Source organism: Syngnathus floridae, chromosome 11 (assembly GCF_059516105.1).
Source record: "Syngnathus floridae isolate MCC-2025c chromosome 11, RoL_Sflo_1.0, whole genome shotgun sequence".
NCBI classification, from domain to species: domain Eukaryota; kingdom Metazoa; phylum Chordata; class Actinopteri; order Syngnathiformes; family Syngnathidae; genus Syngnathus; species Syngnathus floridae.
Genome location: NC_142423.1, coordinates 3453424 through 3469534, shown reverse-complemented (window position 1 = coordinate 3469534; position 16111 = coordinate 3453424). Strand labels below are relative to the sequence as shown.

Genomic DNA, 16111 nt, shown 5'->3' with positions numbered 1-16111 from the left:
CATGACCCCGAATAAACTGTATGGAAAAAAAATTGTATGGATTTGTGGGCCCTATTTTATTTATTCTAACGTTTAACGACGAACCTCCTGATCGATAGGTGGCGGTATAAAATTAAATTATTCGCCGAATAAAGCGGAAATGACGACTTGCGACTTGCCCTGCACGTGCAGCACTTCACGTTGGTACCATCGGCATTAGTCCAAGATGAAACGACCAAGTAAGTCGACACTTTTATCGTATTTCATCAAACTACAAATATTTGACGTTTGCCAAATGCTTAAAGTATTTTTCTTTCTTCTTAGAGCTAAGGAAAGCGAGTAAGAGATTGTCATGTTCTAAACGGTATAAAATCCAAAAGAAGGTACGATGATCAGTTTTAGAGCATGGTTGTATGCACGTATTTTTCTTTAATGCTCCTCGTTTTTCTAGGTCAAAGAGCATAACAGAAAGTTAAGAAAAGAAGCCAAGAAGAAAGGAGTGAAGAATCGACCCAAGAAAGATCCAGGAGTGCCGAATAGTGCTCCATTTAAAGAGGAAGTGTTGCGAGAGGCCGAGCAGAGGAGACTTCAGGTTTGGATGGAAAGCCGTCTGATCAGTCATTTGCTATCTTACGAGTGTATAAATACTGAAACGACTTGCCTTAGGTCAGCTCTACCACGTTGCCATTATTAGGCATGATAATAATGTTAAATACGAAAGGTACTAATTCTGCCACATACTGTCGTCTCAGATTGAGGAGCAAAAAGAGAAACAAAAGCAAGCAGCAAAAGAAGAACGTGCCAAAAAACGAAAACAGGAAAAGGAGTCTGGAAGTAAAGAAAAAGAACCCCAAGCCAAGAAAGCACGAGAGGTAAAAAACAAAAACAAAAATCGGATTCAAATAAAATATTTTTTTAAACTAAATCCACCCATCTATATTGCAGGATAACAACATCCAGAAAAAACATCCAGAAAAAAAGAATGCTGAACTAAGGAACTCTAAAAGGTTTCAGTGTGCTGAACTAAACAAGGTGACGACATCTTCGTTGTTACTGTTATCTGGTGTATTTATTTCGTAACTCACCAGATTATTTTCCACTCTTAAGGTCATTGATGCATCTGATGTGGTAATCGAAGTGCTAGATGCTCGTGATCCACTGGGCTGCAGATGTCCACAGCTGGAGGAGATGGTGCTGCAGAAGGAGGGCAACAAGAAGCTAATTTTTGTTTTAAACAAAATAGGTACATATGGGCAAGACGTGTCTCTGTGCCACTTGTGTGTGCAGTAAAATTAAGCGCTTTGTTTATATTCTGTCATAGATTTGGTACCAAAAGCAAATGTGGATAAATGGATACAGAAGTTACAGCAGGAGTTTCCGGTTGTGGCGTTCAAAGCATCCGTTTCAAAAGCGGTAGGAGTTAAATGCTCTAAACATGGAATCCATTCTTGCATTTTCGTTTCTTGGAGGTCTGAGAAAGTTGAGCAGTTTGTGTGGTGCTGTTCTTAACTGGTTACAACCTCCGATATTAACAATCAAACCACTCATGAAAATAGCTCGGCCGTGTGCTGAGCTTAATTTGTGTGTTTGCGAACAAGTGATTAGAAATGAGACTGTTCATTGTGGTTAGTTTTTAAATGTTTTTATATGATTCACACATTCCCCTTTGTGGTTATATTTTTATTAGCAAGTGAAGAAGAACAGGCTCAAGGCCTCCAAAGAAATCTATGACAATTCCTATGGAGCCGCCTGTTTTGGAAACTCTGTTCTCACTGAGCTGCTCACACATTATGCCGCAAGCAAGGGGGGCGACTCTCGTCTTCGAGTAGGCGTAGTTGGTGAGTCTTGTTTGCTACTCCTGAAGGTTCTGTCTAAGGTGCTTCTGAATGTGATGATCATGTGACCACACTTAACAATATTTCCATCTAGGTTTTCCCAATGTGGGTAAGAGCAGCCTGATCAATAATCTGAAAGAAAGTACTGCCTGCATTGCTGGTGTGAAAAGAGGCATCACAAAGTGAGTTATTGGAACAATCGATCGAGCAGTGTTGGCAAATATTGTTTGTAACTGTTTTGTGATGTGTATTACAAACCTACATCATTAATGTATCGTTTTCCTTTAGATCCATGCAGGAGGTTAAAATCTCGGAGAATGTCAATCTGTTGGATAGTCCGGGAATCCTGGCGTGTCCGTCCAATCCGGCAGCCGCCATGGCTCTGAGGAGCTTGCAAGTGGAGGAGGGCCAGGAGAGCACGCAGGAGGCTGTCAGGGTTCTGCTCAAACAGTGTAACCAGACTCAGGTACTATCCGGTGCTGTAAAGGGGCCGCAATCCCTGCCATTACGAAGTCATCTCAGATTTTGTATTCTTCTTGCTTCAGGTCATACTACAGTTCAATATTGCAAACTATAGAAACGTTGCAGAGTTTCTAACCTTGTTGGCCAAAAAGCGGGGCTTCTTGCAAAAGGGCGGAGTTCTCAATACAGAGCAGGCCGCTTCAGCGTTTCTGGAAGACTGGTCTGGGTGAGCTTTTTGATTCTGGTCAAAAACCAGCTACATACATCTGGTGTGGAAATGAGGACAAAAATGGTTTACAGATTTCACAATGAAGACTGTTAATCCAACTCTGATCCAAACACCGTGCCATGCTGCCGAAGGTGCTAGTACAAGCACGGGATTGCTTTCTCATACTGGTCTATGTTTTGATTTTGTCTCAGAGCCAAGCTGAGCTACCACTGCAAACCCACAGACAAAGAGGCCACCTCTGCCTACGTGACGGACGCCGTCATCGCGGACATGTGGAGCAGCTTGGATCGCGCACAACTGCAAATGGGCAATGAGGATACGCTGAGAAGTACATGCTAACAGACATGATCGAGCTACACAACATTGTGATGTTGGTTGACAACAATTTCTCCTCTCTGAAGGTATAAAATTTCCAACCCCGGCCAACAGTATCAGCTTTACGTCTAGCGGTCCCACGAGGGGTCTTCTGGTGGTCAGTGACATCCCTGTAGAAAAAGCCAGTGTTAGACCTGTAGAGGAGCTGGTTGTGGAGGCAGAGAACAATAACGAGGTATATCACATTGTTGATGGTGCCACATTTTACAAGTGTAACCTTAGCATGGAAATGAGGACAGAAGCATAAATCTGAATTCACTCATGAAGACTTCTAATCCAACTCTGATCCTGCTGGTGAACAAACCTCTGAGAGAATTGTGCTCTTTCTATCTTTTAACTATTTGTTTTTCCCCCCTCACAGTCTGAACAAATAGCGGTTGAGACAAAGGCAGATGAACCAGAGAAAGTTTTATCTGAAGGTACATTTGTTTTTCACAAATGGACAATAATGTGAACGCCTGCTTAACACCTTGTTTTGTCTTTCCAGAAAAAACAAAACATGTCCAGTTCAAACCGGTGGCCATTGACAACGGCTCCTCCACAGTGAAAACAGATGATGATGATGCCTATGACTTCAACACTTATTTTAAATGAACTTTCCCAGTCAATTTTTTGGCTGGTGTGACGGATGGAGAAATATGGTAAAATACTAACCTTTTATTTTTATGCATGATGCAACCAATTTAAGTTGAATCTCTGCATGAACATTTTGTATATAGATGCTACTGATGTCATAAACCAGAATTCTTCCCAATCTGTTGGCCAATAACTTTATTTCAGCTTTTGTAAACATTTCATACTGTAGAGACCATTCACACCACATGTAGGTTTGTCAAAGTTTCAATACAATAGTTCTACAAAATGTGTTTAATGTACAATATGAAACACCTCACCTGGAATGGCAATGGTTGCTTAGTGGTTTGCATATTACATCAGGGAGGAAAAAAAACTAGCCATGAAAAAATGCCATTTTAGCACAATTAGTGTTGTAACATGTTCAATCATTATATAGAAAACAGAAACTAGAAGAGGCAAAGGTCACTGTTTATAAATGACCTTGATGATAGAGTGACAATACATTTTCCACAGGAAGTATCGAAATGAGGTAACAGCATTTCTGACTTTCAAATGAGCTCTATAAAATTTGGCAAAATGCTGCACTTGTAATTGACAACGAGGCATCGGCTTTGTAAGTATGACAACACAGTTGGTGTCATTTTTCAAATGGCCACCAGGATTTCAATGAGCTAACTTTAGGACATCCATATGTTCATCTGAACTAAAGCAGGTGTGACTTTAAAAGTATTCCCCAAAGACTGTTCAGTAAAATGACTAAAACAAAACTCAATGGTACAATGAGAATTGAGTGGAAGGTTTTCTCATGGGTGGTCCTGAGAGGCATGTTCCTGCTGGCTGGACTGACTCGACATGCTCAGATAGCTGCATTTCACACATTTTCAGTTTTATTAGTCTGCTGTGTGTCTTCGTACAGGATGAAACTTTTCCAAGGGGTCTGGAATGAACCACCTGTCCCATACGTCAGTGAAGGCGGACATCCTGCCCCATGGCTTATAGTGTCCATTCCAGTGAAGGAGTTTAGCTGCTTTGACAAACTGCGGCGAATAGCGGTTTCCAGCACCGGTAGTACCTTCAAGAAAAGTCACAGTTGGAATATACTGAGTCAATGATACGCATTATTATTTTTATAAAAAGTATCTTACCACATTTGCATAATTTCCAGCTAAAACAAGTCATCAAAATGTCTCCAGGGTATGAATAATTATGAGCTTCACTGTAGCCACTTACCAAGGTGCCTAACATGCCACATGGGGTCAAGTGCAGAGTGACGCTTGTAAAAAACTATAAGAAGCGGGGGCGTGGTGATACTCTCGGCTAACGTCTTGCTGTACAGATCGTCCCTGGGGGAAGAAAAGTGATGCAGGTACGTTCAATGCACAGAAACAAGACGGCCACATTTGTGCAGCACGAATGACTGACTGTGTGTTGAGCTCCATCCAGTGCTCCAGCTGAATAGTGATGTTCAAGTTCTTCCACTCAGTCAGGTTGGCAACGATGACTCCCGGGTTGAATGAGCATGTGTTGGCTCTCATGCCCAGTTGTTTAATAGCCTCCTTTTTAAAATCCAGGAACCCCATGTAGTTATTCTATTGAAAGAAAGCAAAAATATATATATATATGTAACGTGTTGGTATAGAAGGAAAAATGCCGGTACTTTTTACCTGAGTTCCAGCCCCTCGAATAATGCCCTTAGCGGAAGCTGAATCGCAGTCATCGGAGAAGGCCGCTGCATGTCCAGGTTTTAAATTTGTGTCATAAAGCTCTTTAATATCCCCTGAGCAAAAAAGGAAAATGAACTTTTTTTTCTTCAGTAAAGACAATCAGGCTTAGATTAAACGGTGTATATTGGCGTGGAGTTTTTTTACCTTGCACAATAATATCATCATCCAGATAAATGGCTTTCTCCACCTCAGGCAGGTATAAAGGCAGATAATACCTGGCAAATGTCAGCTGTAAAAATAGACCAGATGAGCAAGACTTGCAAGGAATAAACTTTAGGTCAATATGCTCAGTACTCTAAATGAACAAAAAGTTTCCTCACTGGTTTTGTAGCCTCCAAAGTCTGAGGTATTTTTGCTATCTTGCCAACCAGCAGCTCAGGCTTGAAGAGAACCAGTTTGTATTTGATGTTTTTTAGCCTTGGCGCACTCAACCACATCCTGTAAATCAACAAAGTTTGACGATGATAATTCAAACCTAAGAGTTTTTCTGTCTGCATTAGTTTAATGTGCAAGATAAGCACAATGATACGAGACATCTCCATAGCCACAGTGCTTCGCTGTCTTACATGAGATGATCGGCTGTGTCGTTCATGGTAACAATGGTGAAGACAACATTGGCTTTAGTGTTCTGGTAGATACTGTGCATGGCGGCCACAGCAGCACCAAGTCTCTCCTCAGCAGCAGTCATGACTACAGGGATCTCATCCCCTTCTCTCTCCAAATCCACTCGAAGGTCAGGAGACAATTCTGCCTCAAAGGGAAGGATGGCTCCAGTATCTGGAGAACACCACATATAGGATAGATCTTTGAATGTTAAAATGACTGCAACATTATCTCTACTGCTGTCTGACATACAAAAATAGTAGTAGTGGAAAACAGGTGGCAGTAAATCAACTAGTACTGTCTTATTTTGAGGACAAAAAGGGTAGTAGAACATTGAGCAAGAAATGCTAATTGAAGGAAAAACACCTACGTGTTATTTCTTTATGTAAAAAGTCACTGAGGCTCAAGAGATTTCGCTGAATTATGATCAGGAAAGCCACAGCAAGCAGCACGAGGATGACCACGTTTACTGGAAAACAATCAAGAGCACGCATATTTAAAAATCCTGAGCGATTACTTTAAAATTAGGGGACGAATGCCAGATGGCCAGAAACAAACACGTATTTATACACGACTGCACAAACCTTTCCTCATCGCCTCTTCCGTTACTCCGCCAAATTATGCTCAATATTCTTGTGTAAATAAAGACGCCACGTACTTTTTTTGCTAGGCTAAAGAAATTCCACTATGTGAGAAAATAAAACCATTCTCAATCTTGAGCACATTTAACCGTCCGTGTGTATGTTAACCTTAAAATCCCAAAACATTTATTGTGCAGTAAAAACAGTTGCATGAGAACTGCCAACGCAACACCATCTGCTGTCGCAGGTACGAAATAGTCGCCCACGGCGTGCCTGATTAGAAACAAAAACAAGCTAGATTGTTTGGTAAAATTTCAAAATATATACAAGTAAAATAAGGTCAATTTGAATCACTGCGTGTTATAGGTATTGTTTATATCATCCATCCATCCATTTATTAATTGTAATACTGTGAAGGTGGCCCGACGCCGATAATAGGCGCGCCCGAACCGTCGCGATAAACAAGTAGTGCTGGCTGGTGAGTGAACGATTCGATCAAAAAGAACGTATCCTTTCAGTGAACGAGAGTAAGTATCAATTAAGAGACCAGCGGAGCTCCCGATCCAAACCGCAGACACCGCCGGCCAGACGTTTCTGGGGAGGGGTGGGTTCTGCGGGACGTGGCTGATGGGGATGGGGGGGTTGAGCGTTAAGTGGGGATGATGCCATCACTCCGTAGGCCTCGCTTGAGCTCCAAGTCCTCCAACTTCTTCCAAAGCTCCTCGCGCTCCTTCGACGACACATTATCAGTAGGGTAAAACTAACCTGTCTCACGACGGTCTAAGCCCAGCTTAGTTTGCTTTCATATATAACTTCAACCAGTAGATGTGAGTAACGCCCATTGAAGCTACCCCGCCGCAAAACAAAACGAAGAAGAAAATCAGCCAATCAGCAGCGCCAGCGAGTGTTACATAGAGAGGGACTTTACGAGTCAGTGACCTAACTTCCCGTTCACGAACGAATCGTCAATTGAGATTCGTTCAATCTCAGATTCGCTCACCAACGAACGAATCTGAGATTGAACGAATCACTCACTGAGTGAATCACTCACTGAATCCTGGCTTTCCCGTTTGCGAGACAATGAGTGAACTGCCTTCCTGTGCGTCAACAGATAAGTCAGTGAATATGTTCTGTCTCTTGGCGTAAACTATGTAAGCCAGAATGTAGATTTACGATTTACTTATAGTAGGTTTTTAATAACGTGTATGCATATATATGCCTAAATGTTGTTATTCAATATATCGACTGCAGTTTCACATTAGATTGCTGGTTTGAGATGTATTATTATTATTATTTTATTATTATTATTATTATTATTATTATTATTATTATTATTATTATTATTATTATTTTAATGAGCATTTAACTTGTCTGGTGTTTTATTCCTTGTTTTTATATTTGCCAATCAAAACATAAAAATCAGACATTTGGTTGGGGGGATTTGTTGAACGATTCGTTTGAAAGAATCGTTTGAGTGAACCTGATTCTAAAGATTCGTTCACCTAAAAGAACTGGAATGCACATCACTAGGTGGGAGCACTGCGTGAAAGTGGCCCCCATTTGAATTGACGGATGTGACGTCAGGGCTTTAGGTAAATTGAAGACAGGTGTGCTTAAGGGGAGTTATTATATGCGGGTGCAACCGAGCGCGTGGCGGCGTACGGTTTCTCAGGTAAGCTCTCATGCTAGCAAATGTTTGTCGTCTCCTGCCGTTTTTCACGACGGACGCCGTGTTTGTTGCACGATTTTCGCTCTCAAGGGGAGTTCTCAAATGCAGGTGCCACCGAGCGCGTGGCATTTTCTCAGGTAAGGGAGCAAATGTTTGTCGTTTCTTGCCGTCTCTCACGACGGGCGCCATGTTTGTTTGTTGGAGGATTTTCACACGGCGACTGTAGGCGTCAAAGTTAACTGCAGACCACAAGGAGAGTTTTCAAAAAGGCCCCAAAATGTGTGCTTTGTTGCCTTTTCTCACAAGCCTTTTTTATTTTGTTTGTCACAAGATTGTCGTACTCTCGTGACTCTGCAACGTCACGTCCACCGCGGCGGTGGGCCTGGGGGTAAATTGTAGGCCGCAGGCAATTTAGCCCGTGAGCAAATGTTTGCAGTTTCTTACGATGCCATTTATTATTTCTTGCAGGATTTTAGCTGTCTAGGGAGTGCTTGAGGTTTGGGCACGGCACGCCACAATTGACTTTGCGTCGTTGTGCGTTTTGGTCGTTTTGCCGCTACGATATTTCCAATGTCTTCCACGGGTTTTTTTGTTTTGTTTTTTTTCAATGCTGGCCAGGATTTTTCCATTAGTTTGTTTGTTGAAGGTTCGTAAATGACGCCAGCGATAAGCGTGTGTTTGTCTGACTATAGGAAATGTTAGTTTGACTCTATTTAACTACACACTTTTTTATTATTTTATATCATGCGTGTGCCATTTCCGTGTTATGCAAACTGATAAATGTAACGAATTTGTTACGTTATGTCCAAATCGGACCAAATCCGTTCAAAGATGGCGCCGCCCGCTCTCGTTCTGTTACGCAACAAACATTTGCGTGGGTTATTTTCTCCCCTTTTGGACGCCGCCAACCAGGATCATCTGTCCAATGTGAGGTGAGTTGATGAATAATGAAATGAAAATATGAATTATAATTGTTGGGTTGTAAAGGGAAATGTGCTTTCCCTTTGCTTTGCAAACATATTTTTTAAGGTTGTGTTAAACTTATAATCATATTAATATCTAGTATTGGAGTGCTCGTGTGGATTGGTGGGGGCCGAAGAATGTGCAGGCAAACTGCATGAACTTGTTTTCTTCGAAGTGTTGTGGAATAGGCCCGGATAGGGAGTACCGGAGGAGACCACCTCAAGGTCGGTGAGGAACGAGAACAGCACGTGTATGAGACCGGGCTTCAAGGGGAAAACCCAACCGCCTGACCTCAGCGACACCTGGACGGGGAGGAGATGGCCATCGACCAATCATCTCACAATATTTTGCATGCTTTACTATTCATATTGTGTTTCTTTAAAACTGGGCAACCCGGAAGAATGTCGTCTTTTGGTGGTCACAAAAACGCACGAGTTTTAGTGTGAGGGACCCGGGACCCAGGCCTGTATTAGTGCGCTTTGTCCGGAATAAACAATTGGTAAATTTGGTCTGATTGATCTACTGGTCTTCTCTTTGACAGAACGAACTCGCAAAATTGTTAGGTGCGCCAGTGTGTGGATTAGGACATGGCAATTTATGTGTTAAGTGTTGATCGCAATTTGGAGTCAGATCAATAACTAAAATCCGTAACCTAACAGTTGACAACATTTATCTGAAATCAATCTCAGAGACGGTAGGTCTTTTTTGGCTCAGCGTTTCTGCGCAGGAGGACGCACCTCAGACACACAGCAAGTGTGGCTGAGATCCGCGCTCTTCTCGAGTTGAGCCGTGCCTTTTATTGAGAAAGAAACAAAGGGGCAAGTGTACATGATCGAGTAGGTTTCCAGATGGGAAGGACATAATTATATCATTACCACAGAACAAAGGATATACTCTTATGGTCGGAGCAGTATGGACGTCTCATGACCATTAACTTAACGAAGACATAGTCTTTAGTGCCTCTGGGAATACATTGCTGTGCCGTACTCATGACTTCAACTTAAATAAGACCTTTGTCTGCTTCAGCCATCCCATGACAATCTCATGATCTGATCATGTCTAGCTAATTGTGGGGCTTATTGTATAGCGCGGCTAATGACTCCAGTCATTAGCCGGCCATATGCCCCCAAGTCATTTTCACGAGGCCAGATGGTCACATACTTCGGAGAATCTTGCACACAAAAGTAGTTACATAGAATCCAATAATAAAAAGTATATTTCCAACAATAATCCTGAATAATTATAATTTAGTACAATATAATGATTATGTTTTTTCCATCCATCCATTTTCTGAACCGCTTAGTCCCCACGGGGGTCGCGGGCGTGCTGGAGCCTATCCCAGCCGTCAACGGGCAGTAGGCGGGGGACACCCTGAACCGGTTGCCAGCCAATCGCAGGGCATTTTTTCAACTGCAAAACTCTACTTAAAATTAAAATATCTATTTTTGTTGCAATAATTTGTTTGACTTTCGTAGCACTAGAAAAGGCTGCCCAGCCAGCATCTTTCTATACCAGGGGTGTCCAAGTCCAGTCCTCGAGGGCCGCATTCCTCCATGTTTTCCAAGTTTCCCTCGTTAAACACACCTGATTCAATGATCAGGCTCCTGCACAGGTGTGTTTAACGAGGGAAATTTGGAAAACATGTAGGAATGCGGCCTTCGAGGACTGGACTTGGACACCCCTGTTCTATACAAAGCAAGCAGGAGGCTCTTGAGGAGCTATTTCAGTGATGCTGAGGACACTGAGGAAGAGTAGTCCTAAACCAGGTGAGAAACTGTTTTTGTCAAGTTTCAGCTTCTCAACACACAATGGTTGTCAAGTTTTAGCTTCCCAGCACACGATTAATCAAAGTCAAAGTCAGCTTTATTGTCAGTTTCTCCACATGCCAAAGACACACAAAGAAACCGAAATTTCGTTCCCCCCTATCCCACGGTGACAAGACATGGCTCACAACAGATAAACAGTAAACAAGTATAACAAAAGCGTGCTGAATAAATAATGAATAAATAACACAACAATAAATAAATAAATAATTAAGAGGAGCACAAAAAGAAAAAAAGAAAAAAGAGCAAGTGCGCGTACAGCAGACATTCCCGAAAATAGCGCAACAGTGCCGCACGCTACGCAGAAGGGGGTAGCGAGTTCAGGGCCCTAACAGCCTGGGGAAAGAAGCTGTCGGCGAGTCTGGTGGTGCGGGAGCGCAGGCTCCTGTACCTCTTCCCAGAGGGCAGAAGGTCAAACAAAGAGTGAGCCGGGTGACTCACATCTCTGGCAATCGAGGTTGCCTTGCGGGTGAGATGGGAGGCGTAAATGTCCTTCAGGGAGGGAAGCGAAGCACCAATAATCTTACCAGCCGTAATCACTATGCGCTGCAGGGCCTTCAAGTTCTGTTCAGTGCAGTTACCACCCCAGACAGCGATGCAACTGGTGAGGACGCTCTCAATGGTGCCACGGTAGAATGTAGACAGGACTGCCTGAGGAGCACATGCACGCCTGAGGAGCACATGAACGCCTGAGCTTCCGCAGGAAGTACAGGCGGCGCTGAGCTTTCTTTGCCAGTGACGAGGTGTTCGCGGACCAGGAGAGGTCCTCACTGATGTGCACCCCCAGGAACTTGGTGCAGCTCACCCTCTCCACCACAGCACCGTCGATGATTAGCGGCAGGTGTGTTTTGTGACCCTTCCGGAAGTCAACAATGATTTCCTTGGTCTTACCGACGTTCAGCAGGAGGTTGTTGTCCCTGCACCACGTGGTCAGAAGGTCACCTTCCGACCTGTACCGAGTCTCATCGCCCTTCGTGATGAGACCCACCAGAGTCGTGTCGTCAGCAAACTTCACTATGCGGTTGTCGCTGTAGGTCGCAGTGCAGTCATGCGTCAGCAGGGTGAAGAGCAATGGACTGAGCACGCAGCCCTGGGGGGCCCCCGTGCTCAGCGTGATGCTGGTGGAGATTTTGTCGCCAACACGCACCACCTGAGGCCTCTGACAGAGGAAGTCCAGTATCCAGTTGCAGAGGGAGGTACTGAGGCCCAGCTCGTTGAGTTTGGAGATGAGTCGCTGCGGCACAATGGTGTTGAAGGCAGAGCTGAAGTCCACAAACAGCAACCTCACATATGAGTCCTTTCTCTCCAGGTGGGTGAGGGCCGAGTGGAGGGCAGACCAGATGGCATCCTCAGAGGACCGCTTGGCACGGTACGCAAACTGGAAAGGGTCAATGGTGGGGGGGAGAACGGACTTGATGTGCTCCAAGACCAGCCGCTCAAAGCACTTCATGATGATGGGCGTCAGTGCCACAGGGCGGTAGTCATTGAAGCAGGACGGTGCAGGTTTCTTCGGCACAGGAACGATGGTGGCAGCCTTGAAACACGAGGGGACGATGGCCTGCTGCAGGGAAACGTTAAAGATGTCCGTGAAGACACCCGACAGCTCCCCAGCGCAGTCCTTCAGCGCTCGACCCGGGATGTTGTCAGGGCCCGCCGCCTTACGGGTGTCAATAGCGGCAAGCGCCCTCCTCACACCGTCGGCAGAGAGGCGCAGGGGCTGCTCGTGTGGGGGGGGAGTGGTCTTCAGCGGGCAAGTTTTGTTCTGGGCGTCGAAGCGAGCAAAGAAGCGGTTCAGATCGTTCAGCAGACGGACGTCGCCCTCACAGCTCCTCGGCGCGGGCTTGTAGTCCGTGATGGTCTGAATGCCCCTTCAAAGGCTACGTGCGTCCTTGCTGTCCTTGAAGTGGGTGGAGACCTTGCACGAGAACGCCTTCTTCGCTTCTTTGATGCCTCGGGACAGGTCGGCCCTCGCTGTCCTCAAGCCAGCCCCATCCCCTGCTTTGAAAGCCTTGTCCCTGGCCCTCAACAGTCTGAGGACAGCCCCCGTCAGCCACGGCTTCCAGTTCGCGCGAGTGAATCACTGTGTGTGTTATTGTAGGCTGCAAGAGGAGCCAAATGGGAAGAGTATAATTCCATATGAAAAGGCGCAGTGGCCTATCCAAAGGCGCAGTGGCCTATCCAAAGGCGCAGTGGCCTATCCAAAGGCGCAATGGCCTATCCAAAGGAGCAATGGCCTATCCAAAGGAGCAATGGCCTATCCAAAGGAGCAATGGGCTATCCAAAGGAGCAATGGGCTATCCAAAGGAGCAATGGGCTATCCAAAAGAGCCATGCCATATCCAAAAGAGCAATGCCATATCCAAAAGAGCAATGCTATATCAAGTCAAGAATCAAGCAGCACGCTGCAAAAGTCAACATGTGCAGATCATGTGCCCAGGTGGGGGCAGTGTGGTTGCCTTTGGTTATAGGTGCACGACGGAAAGGTTGCAGGTGTGGACAGTGTTTGGGGTTCTGACGGTTGGTCTTGCTTAAGAGGTTGTGGCTTATCTGGATCCAGCGGTGTCTTGTGCTTGGTTGCCATTGACAGCTCACTTGGGGGAGGACGTGGTGACTTGGATGGAGACAAAACTAAACTTTGACGCGGAGCCCAATGTCCAAGCTTGCCATCTGACTTGTACCATTTTGTCTTTTTCTAACCTGCCACTGTCGTGCTTGCTGCGTTCTTTGTTCTCCCCCATCGGTGTAGGGCGGCGTTGGAGCGAGCTGATCCCAATGTCCAATTTTGCAATTTGAATAGTACCATTTTGTCTTTTTCTAACCTGCCACCGTTGCACTTCATCTAACCCAGGGGTGGGCAATTAATTTTTACAAGGGGCCACATGAAAAACCTGAGTTGTGTCAGAGGGCCACACCTACGATAACTTAAACCTGCTCAATTTTCTTGCATTGTAAAATGCACTAAATTATTTATTTTAAATAGTTGGTTCTGGTAATTAGAATAATACAATTATTCTGTTTATGTTTATATTAAGCTGTGATATTGTGGTGTAAAGGTCAAATAAAAAAACAATCATTAATCAGTACAATTTACTCTTAACTTCTTTAACTTTTCCTCAAATGACAAAGCCGCTGCCGAAGTTTGATAAAACGTCCTTGTTGGGCTTGCAGTTTTGCTAGCAATGCATCAGCCTCTGATGCGCCCTGTTTATCAGACAGATGTATTTTTTCCTCATGCTTGGTCGTGTAGTGGCGACTCAAATTATATTCTTTAAACACAGCGACCTGTGTACCACAAATCAGGCACATAGCTTTACCTTTCATTTCTGTAAAGAAATACTTGGCAGTCCATGTCTTGTTGAAAACACGGCGCTCCTTGTCAACTTTTCTGAGGGTCAGCACACGTATCTCGGGCAGCATTACTTCGCACTGTTCACCTTCACGCACAGCTCACATACACGTACGCTACACGGAAGTGCGACGCCTTTCAAAACAGTTGTATTGTACGCACGACACAATTTTTTTTTTTTTTAAATTACGATTGGCCTCATGCGGGCCGGACAGGGACGCACAAAGGGCCGGATGTGGCCCGTGGGCCGTAATTTGCCCAGGTTTGATCTAACCCTAACCTACCACCACTGTGGTACTTTTGTTCTTTGTTCTCTCCTAGGTGTAGGACAGCATTGGAGCGAGACGGTAACATTTTGTCTTTTTCTAACCTACCACTATCGTGCTTAATCTAAGATGTGTGTCCTTTGTTCTCTAGGTGTAGGGGGCGGTGTTTGGGCAAGCCGGTCCACGAGGAAGACGTGAGCAGCGCCCAACTCATTGCATGTTCTGCCACGGACGCAAAAGGGGGGGGCGTACGGCCCGATCCGACCCGGCGACGGTCACCAATAGTAGCTAGCCGCTGTGATCAAGTAAGCAAGTGACCGACAACTTGGGGTGCTCTTTGAGTTTCTAGCATTTGTTTCTGCAGATGGCGACCGGGATGTGACACGATCTGATCAGAGGTGAATGGACCGCTGTGGCATCGCTCTGAAGTTCCCTAGAAGCGTCGACCTGCGCAGCTTCAACGTGTGAAATGAATTTTTTTTTTTTTAATTACACCAGCGGTGTCCCAATGTCTGCTTGAGGGCTGCATACTGAAACAAGTTCAGAATTCTTTGACGCAAATTCATTAAATCAATCACGAAATGTTGCCATTGATATTTAGTGCTACAAAGCAGTGTTGTGTTTATTCGTGTGGTGTGTTGATCAGGTTGCCCCGAGGCTGCCATTTGGACACCAATGGTGACGTGTGTAGGGCTGCACGTGTATTGGAAAACTGCCATATGGTGGTCTAGGTTATTGACATGCACTTTAAGACAGCAAAGATTTTTTTTTTTCATGTCTCAAATGAAACATGTTTTCTTGCCTATTTGTAATGAGTTAAGACGATAAGTCATTGATGTAAGTTAGTTAACTAATCTAACTGATCTCATTGCGATCAAATAGTTAACCTCCATCCAAGAATTTTGCACAACTTGCCTCAATGCAGTGGTCTGGCCCAATACTGCCATATCATTGATTTTCCAAAATGTTGTGCAGCCCTCATTGAGTGCCAAACGCGCAGCGACGCCACAGCGAGACTTTTGTGCTTGTCTTGCAAGGTGGAAGAGACTTTATTTGTAGAGCACCTTTCATACAAGAAATGCAGCTAAAAGCACTTTACAACAAAGAAAGAAATTACAAGCATTGAATTCTTCATATAGGAACAGACATAAAAAGAAAACAAAAACATTTATGTATGCATACGCAATTAATAAAGGGAGCTTAAAATAGGACCAAGCTTTAATAGACAGGTAATGAGTACGTCCACAGAAGTGAACCGCATGCAACAGAGTGCCGTTTTTCTTTTTGCAGTGGCATGAGGCGGAGGATGAGTCCAAACGTCGAATATCGGCCGGGGGGGGAAGCCAACCATCAGCCGACCTTCGCACGTGATGAGCGGCCGACACGAGGCGGATGGGGCGAGGGCAAAGCGCCCAGCCAGCATTTAAAGAGAGTATGACTTTGTTTTTCCTTTTGTGCTTTCTTTCTTTCCCTACCTGCCTCCCTCCCTCCCTCCACTTTTTCACTGGGTGTGCACACTGGCTGTCTGCATGAGGCCTCTGTCTTTCTCAGGGCTGCGTCATTTTGCAATATTGTTTTATTGTTAGTGTTTTTTAAAGTTAAAGCCCCAATGATTGTCACACACACAACTGGGTGCGGTGAAATTTGTTTCTACATTTAACCCATCCCCGAAGGGAGCAGT

At 44.6% G+C, this 16111-nt stretch overlaps 2 protein-coding genes and 2 non-coding genes across 6 annotated transcripts; 3 read left to right on the top strand and 1 right to left on the bottom strand.

Annotated features, from left to right (window-relative positions):
• Positions 1-91: 91 nt before the first annotated feature.
• On the top strand, positions 92-15016 carry gnl3 (G protein nucleolar 3). Its single transcript, XM_088388963.1, has 18 exons — positions 92-218; positions 304-362; positions 431-571; positions 732-851; positions 925-1011; positions 1087-1222; positions 1301-1392; positions 1667-1817; positions 1909-1996; positions 2103-2280; positions 2360-2502; positions 2697-2833; positions 2907-3055; positions 3242-3299; positions 3368-3521; positions 4373-8170; positions 14582-14735; positions 14795-15016. Exons 1-15 carry the CDS (start codon positions 206-208, stop codon positions 3472-3474), a joined length of 1659 nt encoding a protein of 552 aa, XP_088245089.1. The 5' UTR covers positions 92-205; the 3' UTR covers positions 3475-3521; positions 4373-8170; positions 14582-14735; positions 14795-15016.
• LOC148390351 (small nucleolar RNA SNORA47) lies at positions 1444-1579 on the top strand. The gene has a single exon (XR_015861514.1). It is a non-coding gene; the product is annotated as a small nucleolar RNA SNORA47 (small nucleolar RNA).
• LOC148390350 (small nucleolar RNA SNORD19) lies at positions 2549-2622 on the top strand. The gene has a single exon (XR_015861510.1). It is a non-coding gene; the product is annotated as a small nucleolar RNA SNORD19 (small nucleolar RNA).
• Positions 3635-7242, bottom strand: glt8d1 (glycosyltransferase 8 domain containing 1). 3 transcript variants are annotated; one of them, XM_088388967.1, is made up of 9 exons: positions 6368-7241; positions 6154-6252; positions 5747-5957; positions 5501-5618; positions 5325-5409; positions 5121-5233; positions 4879-5045; positions 4687-4799; positions 3635-4528 (listed from the first exon to the last, which is right to left on the bottom strand). In XM_088388967.1, the coding sequence occupies exons 1-9, from the start codon at positions 6375-6377 to the stop codon at positions 4347-4349; spliced, it is 1098 nt and encodes a 365-aa protein (XP_088245093.1). In that variant the 5' UTR covers positions 6378-7241; the 3' UTR covers positions 3635-4346. The 3 variants fall into 3 exon arrangements, with proteins under 3 accessions (XP_088245093.1, XP_088245094.1, XP_088245092.1); XM_088388968.1 differs by having other exon boundaries at positions 6912-7240; XM_088388966.1 differs by having other exon boundaries at positions 6154-7242.
• Positions 15017-16111: the final 1095 nt, after the last annotated feature.